The sequence below is a fragment of the Rhodnius prolixus genome, unplaced genomic scaffold, assembly GCF_049639745.1.
Source record: "Rhodnius prolixus isolate KJV_2025 unplaced genomic scaffold, Rpr scaffold_11, whole genome shotgun sequence".
Lineage (NCBI taxonomy): Eukaryota > Metazoa > Arthropoda > Insecta > Hemiptera > Reduviidae > Rhodnius > Rhodnius prolixus.
This window is the reverse complement of record NW_027411625.1, coordinates 5,368,353-5,391,472: the sequence shown is the minus strand read 5'-3', so window position 1 is coordinate 5,391,472 and position 23,120 is coordinate 5,368,353. Positions and strand designations below refer to the sequence as shown.

At 33.7% G+C, this 23,120-nt stretch overlaps 1 protein-coding gene across 1 annotated transcript in view; it reads right to left on the bottom strand.

Annotated features, from left to right (window-relative positions):
- The window catches only part of LOC141459449 (probable cytochrome P450 49a1), a 37,537-nt gene extending 17,662 nt beyond the window's left edge, over positions 1-19,875 (bottom strand). The window contains exon 1 of the mRNA XM_074138559.1: positions 19,743-19,875. Within this exon, the coding sequence (XP_073994660.1) occupies positions 19,743-19,788 (46 nt within the window). The 5' untranslated portion in view covers positions 19,789-19,875. The remainder of the gene's footprint in view (positions 1-19,742) is intronic.
- Positions 19,876-23,120: the final 3,245 nt, after the last annotated feature.

Here is a 23,120-nt window from a genome sequence, read left to right as displayed (position 1 = left end):
CACTTAAATTACTGTTCAGCAACTGCTGTGAAACCGCTTAGAAATTATGCCAAATATGTTTAGAATAATATTTTTTATACCCTTCCAATGTTTTATTCTTGTTCTATTATTTATGTTCTTCTTGTTGGTGGTTAAAGGATCGGTATTTAAAGAAAAATATGGCAGAATTTTTTGGGAGGAAAATCACAAAGACATGAAGAAGCACTCAGTTTAGTGGCTATTTCTTTACGGTTAAGACGTTTGGTTCAATAAGTTAGATCCTAATCGTTTCTTTTTCTAGCACCGAAATTTGTATAATAAGTATTAGCTACTTGTGAGTATCTGTTTTTGAGTTTCTTCGTGGTACATACCTTTCAGTTTTAATTTCTTGCAACCTTTAGCGAGAGAAAGTAACGAACAGAGTAAAAGACTGTCCTGTGCATGTATTAGAATAGAAGAATCAAAGGATGAGTAATGAAGACTAGACAAGAGGCAAGCGACACGCTCGGAGGACAATAGCACTTTCTTCTACGGTTAAATTACCGCCATATGGTCAGACTATAACTACCAATTTAAAAAAAAAAACAGTTTACAGCTACTTCCCGATTGGCAACGCTCAGTAAAAGCAATTAGCAATGCTTTCTTCCCCTCTTTTCAGCTACAAAATAAAGTAAAATTATTTGTTTCAGATCAGTATATCAATGGGACGGACATCTAATTTATCTCCCAATTATGTGAGAAAAAGATCTGAAATTTTATGAAATGATTCTTCAAGGTTTTTCTGCCTCATTCTATCTCACATCATTAAACCCACGTGAAATCCCTGACTGAACTGTTCACTCAAAAAAAATAATCTAAATAAATCTATAAATATATATGATAAGTTTTATATTACAACATACTCGTATACATCTACGAGTATGTAAGGTCATTCTAAATATTCACAGTTTTTGTTCAACTTTAATTGTATTGGTGCAAAAAAAAATAAGAAAGATCACAGATTGTTGTAACAAATTGATGTGGTGTATTCAATTATTTACTAATTAGTAAAATAATGCCTATTTTTTCAGGCGGGCTTTACGTCCAACTACCACAAATTAGGTGTCGTGGACGGAGGCGACTCGCAAATATACTTTGATACAAAGTTCTCATATTATTAACCATTAAATCATCCTTTAATCATCAATCTAAAGCAGTTTAATAGTTCCCGTCATCTTTTTCCAATTAAGGACCCAGCAACTCCTAGTTTCCTCTCTTATTTTCCCCCATTTCGACTATGGTTACTTAGTCTCTCTGGTAGATATTGAAGCTAAGCTCAAGCGCCTCATGAACTGCTTCATAAGATTTATTTTCAGCATTCCCCAGAAACTCTCTCGCATTTCGCACTGCTACGATGAGTTGAAGTGGCTTTTTCCTGTCTATCGCCGCCAGTATTTTTTGGGCTTCTTTCTTTTACCAAGTCATCCAATCTCAAAGACCATCTTATATTTTTCAACTCCTTAAGTTTAAATCCTCCATCCATTCCCGTAACACTAGATCTCGCTCATCTGATCTCTATATTCCCTCTCACCGTACCTCATCCTTTGACAAATCCTTCCTAATACGTGCTACCTCTCTCTGGAACTCCTTGCCATCATCTGTCCGCCAGGCTCCTACCCTTTCTATCTTTAAATCCCTTCTATTCAGTTATCGCCTTTCTATCCAGCTTCCTCCATTCCCGTAACACTAGATCTCGCTCATCCGATCTCTATATTCCCTCTCACCGTACTTCATCCTTTGACAAATCCTTCCTAATACGTGCTACCTCTCTCTGGAATTCCTTGCCATCATCTGTCCGCCAGGCTCCTACCCTTTCTATCTTTAAATCCCTTCTATTCAGTTATCGCCTTTCTATCCAGCTTCCTCCATTCCCGTAACACTAGATCTCGCTCATCCGATCTCTATATTCCCTCTCACCGTACTTCATCCTTTGACAAATCCTTCCTAATACGTGCTACCTCTCTCTGGAACTCCTTGCCATCATCTGTCCGCCAGGCTCCTACCCTTTCTATCTTTAAATCCCTTCTATTCAGTTATCGCCTTTCTATCCAGCTTCCTCCATTCCCGTAACACTAGATCTCGCTCATCCGATCTCTATATTCCCTCTCACCGTACTTCATCCTTTGACAAATCCTTCCTAATACGTGCTACCTCTCTCTGGAACTCCTTGCCATCATCTGTCCGCCAGGCTCCTACCCTTTCTATCTTTAAATCCCTTCTATTCAGTTATCGCCTTTCTATCCAGCTTCCTCCATTCCCGTAACACTAGATCTCGCTCATCCGATCTCTATATTCCCTCTCACCGTACTTCATCCTTTGACAAATCCTTCCTAATACGTGCTACCTCTCTCTGGAACTCCTTGCCATCATCTGTCCGCCAGGCTCCTACCCTTTCTATCTTTAAATCCCTTCTATTCAGTTATCGCCTTTCTATCCAGCTTCCTCCATTCCCGTAACACTAGATCTCGCTCATCCGATCTCTATATTCCCTCTCACCGTACTTCATCCTTTGACAAGTCCTTCCTAATACGTGCTACCTCTCTCTGGAACTCCTTGCCATCATCTCTCCGCCATGCTCCTACCCTATCTATCTTTAAATCCCGTCTATTCAGTTATCTCCTTTCTATTCAGCTTCCTCCGAAATTCTAATTGTTTTAATTTATTTCCTTAATTTCTGCTGTTATTTTTATTTTCACTTTTTATAAATACTTAAGTATATTTTCTCTTTAATCACAGGCCAAACTATTAAGGCCTCTAATTGTACCTGTTTTTATTCTTAGGGGACAATTGTCCCAGAATAATAAATTTATATTCTATTCTATTCTAAATAAAATCCAAGGTCTAGAGACCGGGAATCGAACCCAGTACCACAATACATATTAGCTTTACAGGTCTCGCCTCTAACCGCTCGGCTACTGTGGCGCTTTTATTTACTTTTATATAAATGGTTTTATATCCTTTAACAATGTCAACGAAATAAAAATATTGAATAACTATAAATACAAAACAGTTGATACAGTGAGTAATTAATTACAAAATATATATTCCTGAAGTAAAAATTTAAGCATAAAAATAAAAGATATTAAAAGTAATTGAAACTAATGAAAATGGAGAAATTGTATAAAGAAATTAATGCCATTAAAATAAATGTCAAAATCTAATTGAGGAAATTAGTTGAACAAATAATTCATTGTAATAAATTACATCAATTTTTAAAATAATCTTTCTTAATAATAATTCAATAAATAATTTTTAAATTGCATTTAGAGAATATACATTCTAGATTATAAGTTGATTTCACTAGTTTTAATAATGAAAAGCTAAATAGAAAATGGAAAATTATGTTAAAAACTTGTTGGAAAGAATTATTTTTCCCCCAGCAGCTATTTAGATCGTGAGGAGTCAGTAAGTTGAGTAGGTGTCTATGTGGTGTTTAAGTTACCTGACAAGAGCCCAGTAACTGGTCAGCAGTCCTGTGCATTTATTATAAGTTATTCTCGCTCTGCATAAGAAATTTTCTTTGCCAAACCAACGGTTCCACAGCTTTTTAGTTAGCTCACCCAATTTTTTAAAATATTTTTAATGTACGTTGATTAGTGGCGATTTATGTAGACGAGATGAAGACGAAGTGTGGCCAACTTCATCGAAACGGACCAATGGAGCGAAAGGATTGTTAGTTAATACATCCGGAGGAGCTATGACGGTCATGGTGACTGGATTATCTAAGTCACTCGGACAAGTTTTCGCTATATTTTACCATGACTGAAAATCTTGTAATTGTTGAATATTTATGTAGTGGTTAGCATCTTGAAGCTTGGCGGAAGATCTACCAGGCCGTTTCGTAATTTCGTTAGATTGTTTTTTATATACTTTTTTTTTTTTGACGAATTGTCGGAAGTTTGTCTATTGATTGAATGGACTTAGTTGACTCATTGTCAGAAGAATTAACTAGATACGAGGGTCGTTTGAAAAGTCCGTGCAAAGTCAGAGAGATAGCACCACTGGCGCGTATCGAGGTTATGTTTAGTTAGTAGCATCTCTTGGAAAAACACACACCAAGTTTCAGCCAGATCGGTCTATTTCTTTGTGTTTGGCATTCGTTTGAATCGAGGAAGTCGAGTGATTTTCAAAAAATGGACGAAAAAGAATTTCGTGTGTTGATTAAACACTACTTTATGAAAAGGCAAAACGCCTCAGAAGACTAAAGAGAAGCTTGATAAACATTATGGTGACTCTGCACCTTCGATTAGAACAGTTTATAAGTGGTTTCAAAATTTTCGGAGTGGCCATATGGGCACAAGTGACGCTGAACGTTCTGGACGCCCTGTTGAGGTTACTACTCCAGAAATCATTGATAAAATCCATGATATGGTGATGGATGACAGAAGAGTGAAGGTGCGTGAGATTGCTAGTGCTGTGGGCATCTCGAATGAACGGGTACATAATATTTTGCATCTACATTTGGACATGACAAAGCTATCCGCAAGATGGGTGCCGCGATTGCTCACGCTTGACCAAAAACGAAATCGTGTGAAGTGTTGCAAGGACGGTTTGCAGCTGTTCCAGAAGAATCCGCAGGACTTTAAGCGTCGTTTCGTCACTTTGGATGAAACATGGATACATCACTACACTCCTGAGACCAAAGAACAATCTAAACAATGGGTTACCAAGGGGGAATCTGCGCCAAAAAAGGCGAAGACCGTTCCTTCGGCCGGAAAGATTATGGCGACTGTCTTTTGGGATTCGCAAGGAATAATCCTCATCGACTATCTGGAAAAGGGTAAAACTATTACAGGTGCATATTATTCATCGTATTGGACCGTTTGAAAACCGAGCTGCAAGTAAAACGCCCACGATTGGCCCACAAAAAGTCCTTTTCCATCACGACAACGCACCAGCTCACACCTAAGCAGTTGTGGTCGCAAAATTAATGGAAATAGGGTTCCAACTCGTTTCACATCCCCCCTATTCTCCAGACTTGGCTCCCTCGGACTACTATTTGTTCCCCAATATGAAGAAATGGCTGGCGGGAAAAAGATTTTATTCAAACGAGGAGGTGATTGCAGAAACGAATGGCTATTTTTCAGACTTGGACAAATCCTATTATTCGGAAGGGATCAACAAACTAGAGCAGCGTTGGACGAAGTGTATAAGCCTAAAAGGAGACTATGTTGAAATATAAAAAAGGTTTACCCCAAAAAATTAAGTAGTTTTTATTTTTGCACGGACTTTTCAAACGACCCTCGTATGTCTCATCGCTCAAACCCATTCCATTAAGAATTAAATTATGCAGAAAGATGGGGAAAGAGAAAGAGAATAAAGTGCAGTTCCGCTATATACACTTGAACACTATCTACAAATAGTCCATAGTTCAGATCTGCATACATTATAAATTTCAGTGCTACTATTAAATCGATATAAATAAAAATGTAAATGTTTGTTCGTTCAAAATCTTAAATCTCCGATTGCTTTGAAATTTTGAGACAACGTTGCATGCAATTGCGCGCGCGTTTCTAAGTACCTATCATATAGATGTTGCCGGAACTTGGTAAAGAATTGTTTATTTTATTGCGCGTCAGTTTTTGGAGTTTAAGGGCACCTAGATCAATTAGAAAAAGTCGCAAGTAGGCTTCTTTAAACGTTTATTATGTTTGCCTAAATGTACTCCCAATCATTTAATATGCCTTGAAACAGAACAACTTCATTTGAAATACGAAGTAATGAAGCACGCATTAAGATGGCTGCATAAAATTCTTTGTGTAAATGATTATTATGTAAAAATCTGCTTAAAGAGACTGGATTGTAATGAGTAAGCTCTATCCAAGCAACATTAAATTTAATTGGTACTTACAGGTAGTTGAATGCTTAAAAGAAATTAATTTAGAAGATTTGGGCTCATTAGAATGCTTGCATTACAAACCTAATATATCTATAATTTTAGACAGGTACAGGGAACATTTGCACTAAACTGATTTAAATTAAGTAAATAACATTATGTTTAATATATTTTGGAATTCTCAAAATTTATTACAAAATGTTGGTCAACAATATTTAGATAAATCTATTTCTTTTCAAGTTGTAAGAATTTTTTCTGAAATAAGATTGGGTGGCCCTTATATATTACTAAATTTAAAATCAATAATGTAATTTATACAATCAAACCCAAAGATCATTGTTTAATGTGTAATCAGAATGAGCCGGAAACATTAATTCACCTGTTTATCAGCTGCTATGAAAGTTTCAGAATCCCACTCCATATAAATAAATATAATAATCCTAAAGAAGAATTTTACAAATTAATTAATTATGTATGCAATTTTTAATTATTTAAAAAAAGTTTTAAAATTAAGATCTTATAGTCTACAAGGTCTATAAAGTAAACATGAAGTTGGAACTCCTTTGTAACAGATACATTGTATCTTTATACAAATAAAGTTTGATTTTTTTATATAGATGTTACACCTGTGACAGGTAAAAGCAGCGCCATCTGATGGACGTAAAAGCAACACACGCTATACTAAATATTTTACGATTCCATTTCAATGTTTCCGATTGCATTGTTAAATTGAATGTTCATAGAGTTCAATGTGCATGTCAAGCTCTGAATTTATTGGAGAACAACCGACACTGGGGTTGTATGCATTAATGACGCGTTCAACACGTCACATTCGAATGAAATTCGTGCATTGTTTACAATCATACGGACCGCCTGCTTTTCTTCATCTCCAACAGAGTTATGGGTGAAATATAAATCGCACATGGCTGAAGATATTTTCCGTCGAATACGCAAAGGAAATCCCAATATGAGCATGGATTTCACAGCAGAAATCTAAAAGGAAGCGTTGATAATCATTGAAGATTTATGCTTAGAAATCGCGAACAAAATTCTCAATCAATGGGGAATACAATCGCCGAATCTATCTGCTGCTGCTTCATTCGATGTAGAATTGCGTCGTGAACCAAAATTACAATACGGGTGATCTTTTGTTGGTATGTGCAATCAAATATTCCTGAGCTAATGCTTGAGCAAATAGGCATTTAAGATCAAATAATGCAAACTGACAATGACAGGGGTTGGTGAAATCTTCTTCTTAGATGCACCAGGAGGAAAGTGGTAAAACGTTCCTAATTAGATAGATTCTGGCAGCAATTCGATTCCCAAATAACATAGTCTTAGCTCTTGTGTTGTCCGTTAACCAGACTGTGTCTCAGCAACCTTGCTTAGAAGTACAACTCAGGTTAAGCAAGAAAAGCAATTTTGCGAGACTATATCTTAAGAGAAGAAACAAAATTTACCCTTCTAAATATATGTACACAATATTAATGCAAGAATCTCTCTAAATTGACTACTAAACCAGAAAAATAAAGTCCACTTCGTTTGTCGCAGGTTCAGATCATTCTTTTTCCAATTCAAACAAGAAAACCTCTCTGTCGTATAAATATATCGATTTGGACCACATAAAGAGTGCAGATATTAAAATCGAATGGGCCAAAAACAAGAAAGTAAAAAACTTGGACTTAAAACTAATGAATCCACCACACAGCATAGGTTCATAACATCGATTTCAAGGGGATCTCCTTTTTAAAAATTCTCCATTAAGTTTTGATAATGAATATAAGAGATTTTGCTCAGAAGCTGCAATACTTTTTTGGGGGGCAAAGGGAAGTATGAGGCCCGTCAAGTCTGTACGTAGGGAAAATGAATCGAAATAGGTAGATTTTTTTCGCACGATAAAAATCTATTCCATAAAGCAGGGGCAAACAAAATTAATTTTATGCTTCAAGTGTTAAGGAATCAATAACTTTTTAAAAGGGGGATCCAAGGTCCTTCATTTTAGTGTGAAAGAGGTCCGCACTACAACAACAAAAATAAGGTAATGATCCCATGCTCTAGGTATATGTACATAAGTTGTTGAATTGTTGATCATTTCTTTTTTTTATATATTTTAAACTCTTGATTTGAACTTAAAAACGTGTTTTTATCTAATTTTATAGAATATGTTTCTGAGGCTTTAAAAATATTTAGATTAAAAAAAAGAGAAATTAAAAGAATATACTATCATGTAATAACTTAAATAATTTTCTGAACGTTACAAAATCAGCGAACCTGTCACGCTTGATGAACGAAATGTGTAAACATTGACACGCTCTAAAGAATCAACAAAAAAAAAATGCAAGGCCTCGCATCCACAATTATGTACACATGTAATTAGAATGTGCTGTAAACAATTGCCAAAGGAATCTGATAAGTTTAAGTTGGCTTCATTGTCGCTATAATATTCCTTAAGACTTGCTTGTTAGAACAAAATGGATTGTTCAATGAGTAGTTTTTTCCCCCCTAGCCGTTTGGGCAGAGCTATACTTATTGGTGAAAGAAGAGAATCAGCTCATCAGATCAAGAAGAAGAAGAAGAAGATGGACACCAACTAGCACAGACACATTAAGACCATTATAAGCCTTAAGTACGTGAATATTATGGTGCCCCCCACATATGAAATTCGAAAAATAAACCACAAAATATATATTAATTTGGTTGATTTGGGATAAGACTAACGCCATACTTTTTACTGAACGTAGACCATTTCTCAGTAGACAAATTAGACACAATAAGTACTCTGATCCAGTGGTCTAATCATGTCAATTACTTCGGCTTAACTTTGGACAACAAACTGACTTCACGTTCAGGACAAAGTGAATTCCGGTAAACTGACTGCAATACTACTTTTTCTTTTTACACTTAAGAGACTCAAAGATGACTGTATAGAACAAACTCCTTCTCTACGAAGTGGTCATCAGGCCGAAGTTACTCTTCGCCTGCTCCGTCTGGAGCCTGACTTGTAGTAGTAACATCAAGAAACTCCAGGACTACACAAGAAGGCCTCCTCGACGTACTGAAATCAACTAACTCCATGAGACTGCTTCCTTAATCCCCCATACACTCCTTTATCCATAACCTGCTGCTGAAACTCCTCTCCACTCTAGGATTATCATCCTAATCCACTCTGCCGCGATCCTTCCATTCCCTACAGACACAAAAGAAGTAAATATGTTCTTCCCTAACTTTATATTCTAGCTACAGGTTTTCGTATCACTTTTTTCCTTGCATCCTGAGAGCAACAGTAATGAAGCTTGTAATGTAAATACATTGGAACTTCAAGGAACTTCAACTTAGGCGCCACGGTAGCCGAGCGGGTTAAAAGGCGAGACCTGCAAAGCTAATATGCATTGTGGTATTAGATTCGATTCCCGGTCTTGGCCTTGGATTTTATTTAATGGTTAAATGAGAAATAGTAAAGTACGTTTGCTAGTCGCGGCCGTCCGCGACACCTAGTAAATGGTAGTTGGACGTTAAGCCCCGCCTGAAAAAATAGGCGATTACTTTACTTTACATTGAAACTTCATTTTTTTTTTTTTTTTTAATTAATTGTACATATTTAATAACAGAAAAATCATAGAGTGGACACCGTTGAGTAATATATATATATATATATACATGTGTATAAAAGGCAGTAGTAAGTAAAGTAATGCCTATTTTTTCAGGCGGGCTTTACGTCCAACTACCAAATTAGGTGTCATGGACGGAGGCGACTATCAAATATACTTTGCTGTAAATTTCTTTTATTAACCATTAAATAAAATCCAAGGCCTAAAGACCGGGAATCGAACCCAGTACCACAATACATATTAGCTTTGCAGGTCTCGCCTCTAACCGCTCGGCCACCGTAGCGCCTAAAAGGCAGTATTTAAGATGAGCAGATGAACTGAACACAGAGGGTGGCCCACCAAGTGTAAAAGAAGGTTCAAGATAAAAAATTATACGAGAACCTGGGAGAAGGCTGCCTAGAAATTGTCCTAGTTTTCAAAATATATTTTAATAATAATTTAAAATAAGATAAAAAGTTTCTTCGCTTAATTTTTGATCCATTAAAGTTTCTCTTTCCTTAGAAGTATTTGGTATATCAAATATTTCTTATGTATTCAAAATAGAAATAAAACCTTACTTATTTATTTATTTGATAAGAAAGTTTATTCTACCTTTATCCTATTTGAACTGCACCAATAGGGCACCATATGGTCCCAGGATCATTGTAAATTCGGCTAAGAAAATTTTCTGTAGTACTCTCTACATGTGTTGCCCTAAGCATGTCCTTATTTTACTGAAGGATTGCTAACAGTAAAACTACCGAGTGCCTCCGTCGCAAGAGAGGCACACAACGATTATACTAACAGCAATAAAATGATATCTTGTGATTACTTCATACAACAATTTTCTTGCTAAAAGTAAAATTGATTTCTGCCAGGAAATTATAAGGGCAGTAATGTGAAAGTGCTTTTTAACTGACTTGTTCAACCTTGCTGTGATTATAAAACCATACAGTCACCGTACAATATTACCACCAACCACGATTCCACCAGTGTAATCTGATTTTAAATATCATTATGGTAATATTAAAAATTTTTTGGCAAAATATAACCTTATTTTACACTCGAACGATGATTATTCCTATATAATCATTATGTGGAAAACGGATATTTCGCAATATTAATAATGTTCTGATAATTCTAAATATAATTAGCATTAATTGAATGGTACATATCACGTCATGATTTACCACCATAACTACCGCTTACTTGAAATATTTTCTCACGTTTTTTTTTTTAGATTTTTTTGGAGGTTCTCAGGAAACTGCGTTTTAAGCTTCGGTTACCACATTTTAGGTAAATTACTAATTTAATGAGTGTCCGAGCGAAAAGATATTAGGTTTACTTGACATTGGCAGCGTTTTAGCTAGCTATTTATGGTCGAATGAACTGATTTAAGTTGATTAAGCAGTCTCAAATGAGGTATCTGTTATCTGCCTATAATATAAGCAAGGATTTCCCGACTCTCCATCATAACCTTGACTCGTAAAAACAATATATTCACATTGAAAAGTCTATTTAGAAAATTTGAGACGATTTACACTCTCTCAGTTAGGGTTGCCAACTGCCCTTTTTTTTGGAAAGGACAGTCCTTTTTTAACACCTGGTTGTCCTTGTCCTTTCTTAAAGTAGGAAAGGACGCCTTTTGTCCTTTTTTTTCAGATATTATTCACACAAATCTAATTTATGTTATTGTATTTTTGATTTAAGTTCTGACTTCTGAGACTTTTTCATTTGGCGTGTTGTTTTTCTGTTCTAACTGAACTGAATAGGTCAACAGGTTATTGATGTAACGATGAACCAAATGCAAACAATGGTACTGGATTTGATGATTCTGATCAATTATATTCTTATGGTAGTTGAATTCCTTTCACAATGCCCACGCTGTTTTGACGCCTATTTTTTCGCATTTAATCACAGATTTCTGCATCAATTTTTAAAATAACCCCTATTCATGGTATACCTTTCGAAAGGTGACCGTATGTAGATGTTTTTCATGAATAGTGCACGTTTTAAACTTATACTTTTGAGAAAAATGAAGTAGTAATGAAATTTTTTTAAAAAAAATTAGAAACTGGCTATTCCTTATGTTTGGGCCACAAAGTGAAATACTTGATATTATTATTTTGGAATATAAATTAGCTTATTTAAAAGGAAATTTAACCTTCTTTCTAATGAGCTTATTGAAATAGCTGTAGATTAATAGTTTGAGAAATATAGACAAATGTTTGCTAAAAAATCTTGAAAAAACATTAAATTAGAGTAAGAGAAAGTAGGGATTGTTTTTAAATAGTGTTACCAGTGGGTAACTGGTTCTATGATTTCTATAAAGCTCCAATAGCTTCCTTTTGAGAGAACAATTAAAATGTCTTGTACTCGGCTATTTGCCACAGAAATGGAAACCTGTTTTTAGCTAAATGAAAGCACGGATAATGCAGGTGAATGAAAGTAAATGCTAGTACCACAACTTCCCCTTGCGTCATAATGCAACTTTCCTCCTATTATTTTGCAAACGATTCCAATTCGCATTAGTAAAAAAAAAATCCCTTGCATAATGGTTACTCCCTGAGACATCCACAAAAAAGGAAACTCAAGAAAGATGGATTGATTTAAAGAGGTGCCATCTTTCTTCTTTCATCCATGGAATTTGTTTCAATCAAATTTCAAAACCGCATTCATTTGATTCCCCAGAACTCCCCCACCCAAAAAAAAATTCTAGAAAAATTTAGTGTTTCTAAAAAAATAATTTTAAATTAAAGCTGTTGGAATGTCAAATTTTTTCAGCCTTTCTGTAAAAAAATAAATACTAAATTCAAAAAAGCAAAATATAATCATATCCGCGTTATAGTTATGTTTCTTAATGACATTTTCTTGTATCATGCATTGCATCAAAGAAACTTTTTATCCAACAACAGACTGCTGACCTTATTTTTCTCTTCATACTCTTAAACAATCAAATAGATACGACTATACTATCCTACTAAATAAAATCACTTACAACATTCCAATAGCTTCTTTAAGAAACAAGAACCTCTTCCAACGACCAAAAACAATTTACCTTCACCATAATCATGATAACAGCTAACAAAATGCCAAATATTGATAACTACGACTGTCCACACAATTTTGAAATCTACTTTTTTTGTTACACTGTCTTTACAAATAAGTGTAGGATTCTTTTTGTCCAATTTGTCAATACTGTATTTAAATGATTGTAAATAAAAGATTTGTTCTTACCTAGCATGTGAATTTAAGCATATTTACTTCTTATATTTTAGAGCATTGTTTTACAATATTTTATAGAATATTGATCGGAGTATTATTTTAGTGTGTCATAAATGCAACACTTTTAAAGATTTTTTAAAAAAAGTATTTGGTACCAGTAAATTAAATAAATATTATACAGCTGGCCGTATATTGTTCTGAAGTGGAACTTTGTAGGGATACTTGTGATTACTCAGAATCCATTGGAAAATAATAATTATTATTTTCTGATAACCAATAGTGACCAATTTTCTTCGGACATTCTGCAAATTTGTAATTTTAGCAATTCATTGAATTAACATTAACCGTAAAAACACACGATACAACAGAAAATCTTCTATAATCATTTAACGAAAAAAAAGAAAACATTTCATGGAATAGTTTGAGCGAATTTTTGGGCACAAGAATCAGAGAAAAAAAATACTTTGAGAAATTTACACTACATATTTGTTATTATGAACCTGAAATGATCAGGTTGTTTAATGTAGAACATAACTTAATAACTATGTCTCGGACTTTTTAGTGAGAATAATGGAAGTATTTGCTGAAAATTATTTCTTTATTTCGGTCTAACTCTGAGAAATATAATCTTTAAATTCTTTCAATTTTTTCCTGCTAAGTCGGCCAAATTTTAAAGAAAGAATATTTTTATTTACAAGCTTTTTAGGTTGCAAAGTGTTGGGAGCATAGTAATTCTAAAACAATAAATTCATAAAACTAAAATGAAATTAACTTCTGAAAAGTTATAGGTAAAGTCAATTCTCTTGTTTGGTTTTGTTTTATGTGATTTGTTGGCACTGGCTTTTCCCATACAGTAAATTCACATTAATCAATAAATTTCAGTGTGAATGGATATAAGTTAATTGTTGCTTATTACTATAACACTTAGCCTTTAATAATAATAATAATAATGTTTATTAATAAAGCAATATATACAAAAATAAAGAAATTCCACACATTCTACGGCTTGGTAGAACCGTCTGCCGGAGCACTTAGCCTTTAAATAACCTTATATTTATCGGTTGTTGGGTAAAGAATAATGTACTATCTTTGTACTGGAAGGGAGCTTGCAAGTTTTGTTATAAAGGCTAAATAATTCCTACGTGTTCTATTCAATCGTGGACAGACAGATCATCACTATATTTTAAAATCTTTCACTTCATTACAGTCTGTAAATGAGGTGAAGGTCACTTTTCTATTTTATTTAATAAGCTCCACTAATTGCGATATTGGCCTTCATCTGTTGTTTCTTTCGTTAGTAGCAGTGCCCTTTAAACCATAGTATTCTTCGTAATCTCTGCATTACTATGCTAGAAAAGTTACTTTTATTGTTTTACAGTGTTTTGACTGTTCCTTTGACTGTTCCGGCATTGAATATTTTATTCTTTAAATCTGTTGGCGGTTACATCTAGAATCTTCCATTTCTCCTATAGCTATTCGCCTCATTTTGGCAAAAATGTCTACCCTTTCATTTGCTTCAACCTTCCAATGTCCTCTTATCCAAAGAAACTGTACCGAGATACCTTCCTCTTTCGATATGCTTTAAACAAACATACTATTCATTTATATTAACACTTAATTAATTTTTCTTCGTATTATTTTAATTTTTATTAAATTCTAAACGTTTTTACACCCGCAGGGTCATCATCATTAGATTAAGAAATTAAAAATTGCGCCCCCATCTTGACAACATTTAATTGAAGTAGCGAGCCTTTTTCTGAGTATATAATTAAACGTAAACAAAGGATGCTGAAGACAATTAGAGAAGATGAAATCTATAACCCCATTAAAGATTGGTAGATGATATCAGATATTACTAGGAGAAACTATTTTATAAGTATGACGATAATTTCCACATCTACTTACATCAACTGTGAGGAATCATTCGCTAGATCACAGTACAGGCAGGGTTGCTAGTAAGACGTTACTGTGTCTTTTCACGGGCATCTTAAGGCCATATTTTTTTTTAAAAAAAAATAACTGTTATGTGAAAGTTTCTAACAGACAAGAAAAGAGACGCCTTCAAATAAAAGTGACAGTTGATTAAATATGTGGTTAGCATTAAGTTTAATTAAAATACAATAATTGGAGGCAACTCCAATTTTTTAAACCGTATCTGTTACTATGCTATCGTGATCAGAAAAATTTACTGTTTTGTTCAATTGAAAGAAAGATGCAATACAATATGGGAAACTATAAAACATGTAAAAGTAAAGTAAAGTAATTGCCTATTTTTTCAGCAGGCTTTACGCCCAACTACCAATTAGGTGTCATGGACGGAGGCGACCAGCAAACATACTTTACTGTAAATTTCTTTTATTAACCTTTAAATAAAAATCCAAGACCTAAGACCGGGGAATCGAACCCAGTACCACAATGCAATATTAGCTTTGCAAGTCTCGCCTCTTAACCGCTCGGCTACCGTGGCGCCTCTATAAAACATGTATATTGTATATGTAACTGGAAAAGTTTAAACAAAAATATGGAGCTCCTTCTGTTTTTTTGGTGCCAGATCTTAAATTGTTGCAGCTATTTTCAGAAGAATTACTCTACACTCAGAAATCAATTCTGAAATGTTGCATTTCCTGATAGATCGTTAGTAGAAGCCATGATCGAATTTTATACCCATTGATTCTTGAAGCGTGTGCCGCAGGTACATTGTTGTACCGAAAATCCGCTTTTTGTGTTCCGTTAAAAGAGAGAGAGAAAAAAAATTGTAATAATAGTAATAAAAATATAAAAAATTGTAATGTTATTCATAAATGTCAAAAGCCCAAACTACAGAGAGACTGAGCGAAGTATTGACCAATTATCTGACATCATGTTTATAATCAGGGGTATCATTCTAGGGAACATCCTTTCTACCAAGACTGCATATTATTATGTCTATCAAATAAGTTGAATGAAAAGAAGAGGAGAGAATAAACCATGTTTATTTTAAACATTTTTGAACTATGTAAAAATTGCACAAGGTGCTGTTTATCTACAAATCGAAAGATGAATTACTACAGTATCCTTCAGATCGTGGAATACCGTTAAACATTTACAAAATAAACCTTGAAGGATTTCTGTTGAAAAGAAATATTCTATTTAAAAAAAAAAATTGAACGATTGCTCTTGAATAAGGTTTTTCGACACAAGTCAACATTCAAATTAATGAAATGCTAAAACATTTGGGGTAGAAATACCGTTCGGTATGACAAGAATTTATTTCTTTGTTTATGAGAATGGATATTACTAGTTGAAATTAACTAAATTAAATAGTAATAAATATATTACATAATAAAAAAAAGCCAACAAACTACGAGTAAAAGCAATAATAAAGTAAAAAAGAGAGTAAATCTATATACGAGGTGTGTTCAAAAAGTAACGGGAATTTTTAAATTTCGCGGGTTTGGAGAGTCTGATTGTAAATTTTTTTTTTTTTATTATGTTGGTACACATGCCCCTGAAGTACGATAAAATTTTCAGTAATATTCATTGTTTACTTCTTAAGTGGCAGCCGTTAAGGTTTGACGTGTTTTTCGAGCTTGGCGATTTTTGTTTGTTAAAAAAAATGGATCAAAGAATTTGTATTAAATTTTGCGTAAAAAATGAAATAAAGTGTGTGAAATGTTAATAAAGGCATATGGTGAGTCTGCTATGAGTAAAACAAGGATTTACGAGTGGTATAAGCGTTTCCAAGATGGCCGCGAAAACGTTGAAGATGACGAACGACCTGGACGTCCAAGCACATCAACAACCGATGAAAACGTGAAAAAAGTGAAAGAAATGGTTATGAACGATCGCCGAATCACAATCAGAGAAGTCGCTGATGATGTTGCCATATCAATTGGCTCATGCCATGAAATTTTTTCGGATGTTTTGGGTATGAAACGTGTGGCAGCAAAATTTGTTCCAAAATTGTTGAATTTCGAACAAAAACAGCGGAGAATGGAAGTTGCTCAAGAGTCACTCAATGAAGTCGACAACGATGCGGATCTACTGAAACGTGTTATAACAGGTGACGAAACATGGGTTTACGGATATGATGTCGAAACTAAGGCTCAATCGTCCCAGTGGAGGCATTCTGGATCGCCAAGACCGAAAAAGGCTCGACAAGTGCGGTCGAATGTGAAGGTTATGCTCACTGTGTTCTTCGATTTTAATGGCATAGTGCATCATGAATTCTTGCCACAAGGTCAAACTATCAATAAGGAGTACTACCTACAAGTTCAACGCCGTTTGCGTGAAGCAATCCGAAAAAAACGCCCGGATTTGTGGCAAAACAATTCATGGATTTTGCACCACGATAATGCACCTGCTCACACTTCATTGCTTGTTCGTGAATTTTTGGCCAAAAACAAAACTTTAACGATGCCCCAGCCTCCATATTCGCCAGACATGGCTCCATGTGACTTTTTTCTATTTCCAAACATAAAGAGAACATTAAAAGGCCGTCGTTTTACAAGCATAGATGACATTAAAAGCGAATCGCTGAAAGAGCTGAAAGCTATCACAAAGATCCAGTTTCAGAAGTGTTTCGAGGATTGGAAAAAGCGCTGGCACAAGTGTATTGTATGCGAAGGGGACTACTTTGAAGGCGACAATATTAATGTAGATGAATAAATAAATATTTTTTTCAAAAAACGAAAATTCCCGTTACTTTTTGAACACACCTCGTATATAAAAATGAATGTGTGTCTGTTTGTTTGTACTCGATAGATTCAAAAACCATACATCCAATCGCCGTGAAAATTTGGGAAATTATTAGGTATATCCCTGGGAAGGTTTTTGCAATTTTTTTTTTAAATCAGAGTTGGGGCTCTAGGTGCTCCCGAACAAATATCCCAAAAATATCAAAATAACATTTAATTAGTAATATTTGTTAAAAGTGTAACCATGAAATTTTTGCAATTATTAATACGAGAATAAATTATACCGAAGATGGTGGAAAATCCATTAAACTAAAAGAACTCAACAATACTATTGACGTTGATAATCGTTGGGTAGTACCATATTCTCCATTACTACTAAAAACGTATAACGCACACATAAATGCTGAGTACTGCAATTCAATGAAAGCGATAAAATATATTTGCAAATATGTGAACAAAGGAAGCGATATGGCAGTGTTTGGAGTGGAAAATACAACTGCATCTAACGATGAAGTCACCCAATATCAACTGGGACGCTACATAAGTATGGCGTATTTTATCATTTTCCATTCATGAGCGATATCCAACGGTTGTTCATTTAGCAGAAAATGGACATCGTGTGTACTTTACATCAGAAAATGTACGTGCAAGAGCAATGTCACCACCTCCAACAACATTAACTGAATTTTTCACATTATGTAGAAATGCTACCTTTGCAAGGACACTACTGTACTCTGAAGTAGGGATAATTTTATTTTTAATTTTCATTTCGATGTATTGTACACATTTGATCATTAATAAATTATGTTTGAGGTATCAAAACTGCCTTTTTGTTAAACACAGCAACGTGTGAACGGGTACAGCTAGTATGAAATAACTAATACATCAAACAGCTGTGAAAATATTTATCAAATTGACTTATTTGTCAAATTACGAATGTATTAAAGTTCTACCTGCAAATAAACTATATAAAAATAAGAACACCAACTAAATAGCAGCTAAGATTTGTCTAATCTAACCTAAACTACATTTATAACTCTGACAAAAACTTACTAGTTTAAAAAGTATAAGGATTGATTAAACGCTAAGAAGTACACAAATCAGCAAGTACCTAACATGTCATTAATACTTCATTGATATCATTTGAGTAATATTACTGCAATAACTTTTCATTAATATTTTTTTAGAATTTATTAGATGTCACAGACTCTAATGTTGGCTATTTTCATTTAAAAAAAAAAGATTTGTTCAAGTGGCACGCAACAATTAACTTAGATTAACTGTAATATCTAAAGTAATCGCCTATTTTTTTCAGGCGGGGCTTAAAAGTCCAACTACCAATTAGGTGTCGTGGACGGAGGCGAAAGCTCATACTTTACTATAAACAATTTTGTCTAACAAATAAAAATTAGTCATACGCTAGATTCGAACTGGGGATCTCTCACTCACAAAGCCACGCTCTTGACCACTAGACCAACACTCGCCCCCCTGTAATATCTCTCCATAACTGTGTTCAACGACAAGACCGAAAACAGCCATATCTTTTATTTAAATTTTAACCATCTATATCTCATTAACTATTATCACTAGAACATTGCAATTTAAACCAATTTATATTTAATTTACGTCATTTGTAACTAACTCCTGTATCAATGAATAAGTTGGTTAATTACGTCCACAAATGAATATATAATAATGTTTCCTAATAAAATCATTACAATTACTTTATTTATTTGTTATTTAAATAGCCTATTTACTATTTAGCCTCTAAATAAATTGCTCAAAATAGAAATAAGCTATAGAAAAATTCATTTAAAAAACCCCTTAAATTAATAAAATGAAAAATCCATTATGATAATAGTCCCAAGTGAATACAAATCACTTTAAAAATTTTCTAAATGTCTAAATAAATCATCTTTCATGTCTATTTATAAATGTGCCTAAGGGCGGTATTTAGCAAATGAATAAAGTGAAAAACAAATATTTGTTTAAAATAGCTCTTTAGGAATTGATCTACGTACTCGTATACTTCAGTCAAATGAAAGATAATCTAGCTTGCTTCAAAACTATAAAACGATTTTGATGACCACCGAAATCATTCTATATTACACTAATAAATCATAAGAAAGATGTGAGATACGACAGTATTTATGAGAATAATTTGGATATGAAGTAAAATCTTGAAGCAGTGTAGCATAATTGGGAAAACGACGGCGCCAAGATATCAAAGGCAGGAATAATTTTTTTTAACTTAACTTTGATAAAAACCCACCTAGAATGTCTCTAGAAAATTTGGTTCTATCGTTACAAGCCCTTTTGCAAGAAGAAGAGAAAATAAACAAAATATTTTTTAAAAACTCGTAAAAAATTGAATAAGAAAAAAAAGAAATGTTCGCCTACCTTTATGAAGTCGCTGAGTTCTAATAAATGCATTTAAGAGAGCCATCCAGTTGAATTACTGTAACTGTAGCGCGTGCAATGAAAAGTGTATAGTGTTTACCACCGTCTTGTTTTTGTACAGTAGTAGACGCACACATTTATTATCAGCGCGATGTGCAAGTCTAGGTGGTGGGACAAGCCACCAAGAGTGGTGTAAAGTAGGTTGTATTCAATGAATCAACTTGTATATTAATAAAGAAGCCTGGACCATTCATATTCCTTAAAAAACCCCCGATTGAATCAATATTTACACTTAGTTTTGCTGAAAAACTCTCAATCAAGGCCGTTAATGTCAGCGGGACCTAAGCAATTCCTGAAATGGGAGTGTTTTAACTTAAAAATATAATACTGGAGTTTAATGAGAGATAAAATATTATACATTGTCTTATTCAATATTAGATTTTATTAAGCAAGTTAGTAGTAGTAGTAGACTTTATTTAAAAAATACATTACAATAATTAAAATAAATATGCATTTTATAATTTAATAATACAGATTTTAACCATGATCAATCGATCGTCGGAGGAGTCTATCTAACGGACATTAAACAAGAATGCAATTTAATTTTTTACATTTAAAGATTGAAACAATTAAGCAAGTTATTTAAGCTAAATGCTCTTTCTTCCAGCAGTTATTACAAAAATTAAAAATAAATATTTTTTCTCTTGTAAAACATTAAACGATTCTACTATTGAGTGAATTATTAAAGATTTACCTAAATATAAAAAAAAAATTGCGATTTTTACTGTTACTCACTTTTCATACCATGTTTATTTGAAAGTTCTTCAACCTTTGGTTTAGTTTATACTACTATATCAGCTCATGAAAGTAAAAATGATCGAATTGAATTTAAAAATTCAGATATTTAGCGTTGCTTTGTTGTTATTTTTTTTTAAGTCGAAATTAATGAAGTAGGGGAAGTTAAACCTTTAATAAACTTTAAAAGAGGATTTTTTGAGATTCTTTTTAGATTCAGTACTTCTACTGTTGAAACGTCTCCTTTCACCATCACCAGAAAATTTTCAGGCGAATTGGGGTGTACTATTTGCCCATAAACTGGGCGCTCGAAAGAGTTTTTAGAAGCTGTTATAGCATTCGAAATAATCTGTAAAATTATTCTTCACAACCCAATGATTTTTGTTTAGCGGCAAAAAGTGGATTAGTTTCGAAAACAAAATCCATGAATAAAGTTACTAAATTTTTTTCCATGGTTTTCTATTGATTCAAAACCATAATTTATATTTACCTATATTACTTATCATTCCTGAAAAACTTAAAACTGATTATGCATAATTAATAGCAAAAATGTTGGACTCGATAAAGATTTTTAATAACAATGAAACAGGGAAACACGTTTCTTAATAATCTCAAATTATTAATCATCTTTCTTAATTCTTAATTATCTCATTCGGTCAAACTTTCAATTTTTGTTTACAGTATTATAATCATACCAAGTTGTTTATATTGAGTTTCCACTGATGAGAAAAATAAAAGTAAAAATAAGTTGGGACATGAACCGAGACAGCTGAGGGGTATATTTTTAGAGTGCGTAGTAAAGGTAAAAAGATATGTTCCAGAAAAAGGAGACTGATGAAGGAGTTGGTAAGGAAAAGATAGAGATCAGTGGCTCATGCTCTGTAAAAGAGTCTTCAAATCTCTCCAGATAGAAAAACCAAAGGCTAGATTGAGAAGAAGAAAAGTGAATTTGAACTGGAAAAATATGTCTTGAGGCGTGAGATTCTTCAAATGTGGTTTTTGAAAAAAAGGTGTGCTTATGCTCATATTAAAAATAAAAAGTTGGAGAAGGCTTAAACGTTTCGGTATCACATTAGGACTAGATCAAATTCCGATCTCTTACAAAAGTACCACTTTATTGAAAGAATATTACAATTTTCTCGCCAACAGGTCCCACGTTTTCTATAAATTTGCATTACATTGTAGAATACTTATAAATGTAGCTTAACAGCATGTCTCTAATTAAGCCTTGACTCCATTTCAGGTTCTGGAAAAGTATAAGACAAAGTAGGATAAAAGGAGATAAAGGAGAGAGACAGAAAAAAGGACGGGGGGACGGAGGAAAAAAACCTGAGTCCACATAAAGAAGACTCAGGGTTTCTCTTTTAGTCGCCTCTTACGACAAGCAGAGATACTGTGGATGTATTCTTACACCCCATCCACAGGGAGAAAACTTCAAAAACGTGGATGACTGACCAACTTCTGGAAACAATCAAGAAGAAAAAAAGGAACTTACATGCAATGGCTGAGCAAAAAATATGACACCAAAGAATGGTACACCTTGAAGAAGTAAAAAGCGAATAAAGTGATAAGAAGAGCCAAAAACGCGCATTGCGAAAGAAAGTGCTTAGAGATTAATTGCCAACTAGATTTTACAAAAAATTATTGGCAGCATGGAACACTCTACAAAATCCATGAGAATACAAACAAACCTAAGGTTGGATATTATTAAAATAATCGAATGGGCTCAATACTTTCAGGGGCTTCTCACTGAAACATAGGACCAATTTTAATGAGTTAGATAAATATGTGTTAAAGAATACAGGAATTTAAATATCAGTTGAAGAAATAGAACAGGAATTGAAAAAAGGGAAAGCTGATTAAACTCACTGGGAGTGGATGATCGCAATCCTAATGACTCGCCACTGAAGACTGAGTATCACGTTTCTCTCGAACTCAACCCTTGCTTTTAGCATTTACACAATTCTAAAAATGAATATACTGGAATTACTTCTTTCCTTATTTTGCATTTTGTACATTGCGAAGATTATGCATTAAAAAAAAAACACATTTTGAAGTAGATCAGTATAGAAAAAATAAATTATTGCAAAACAAGATAAAATAAGAGTAGACTTTGCCCTCATCAGTTAGGCCTATTTAAATTTTTTTTATTTTCTATGGCATTAGGGTTTAAGCCGTAGCCAATTTCCTTACTTAAAATATAACAGTTATAATTTCACCTTCACTCGCTACACTTGTATATTTATATTCGTTAAAATTATATTATTGCACAATAGATTCTTGTAACTTCTGATTTTGATAAAGTCCCGTTATAAAACAGTTCAATTGCTAGGGAAGTTAAAGCTACAAACATGTTTTCTCTACCTGATCCACATTTTCTGCATAACATAATGATGTGCTGTACAGTTTCGTAACTATCGCATTTGATGGAATTTTAATACCTATTTATTCAATAATGTAGCCACCAACCATGACTTGATATGTACAACCGTAATTTATATGATATAACCGTTCTGTTTGGCAAAATGTGATTCCTGAACTAGGTCCCTTTACTTAATTTGGTTGATGATGGATTAAAATCCA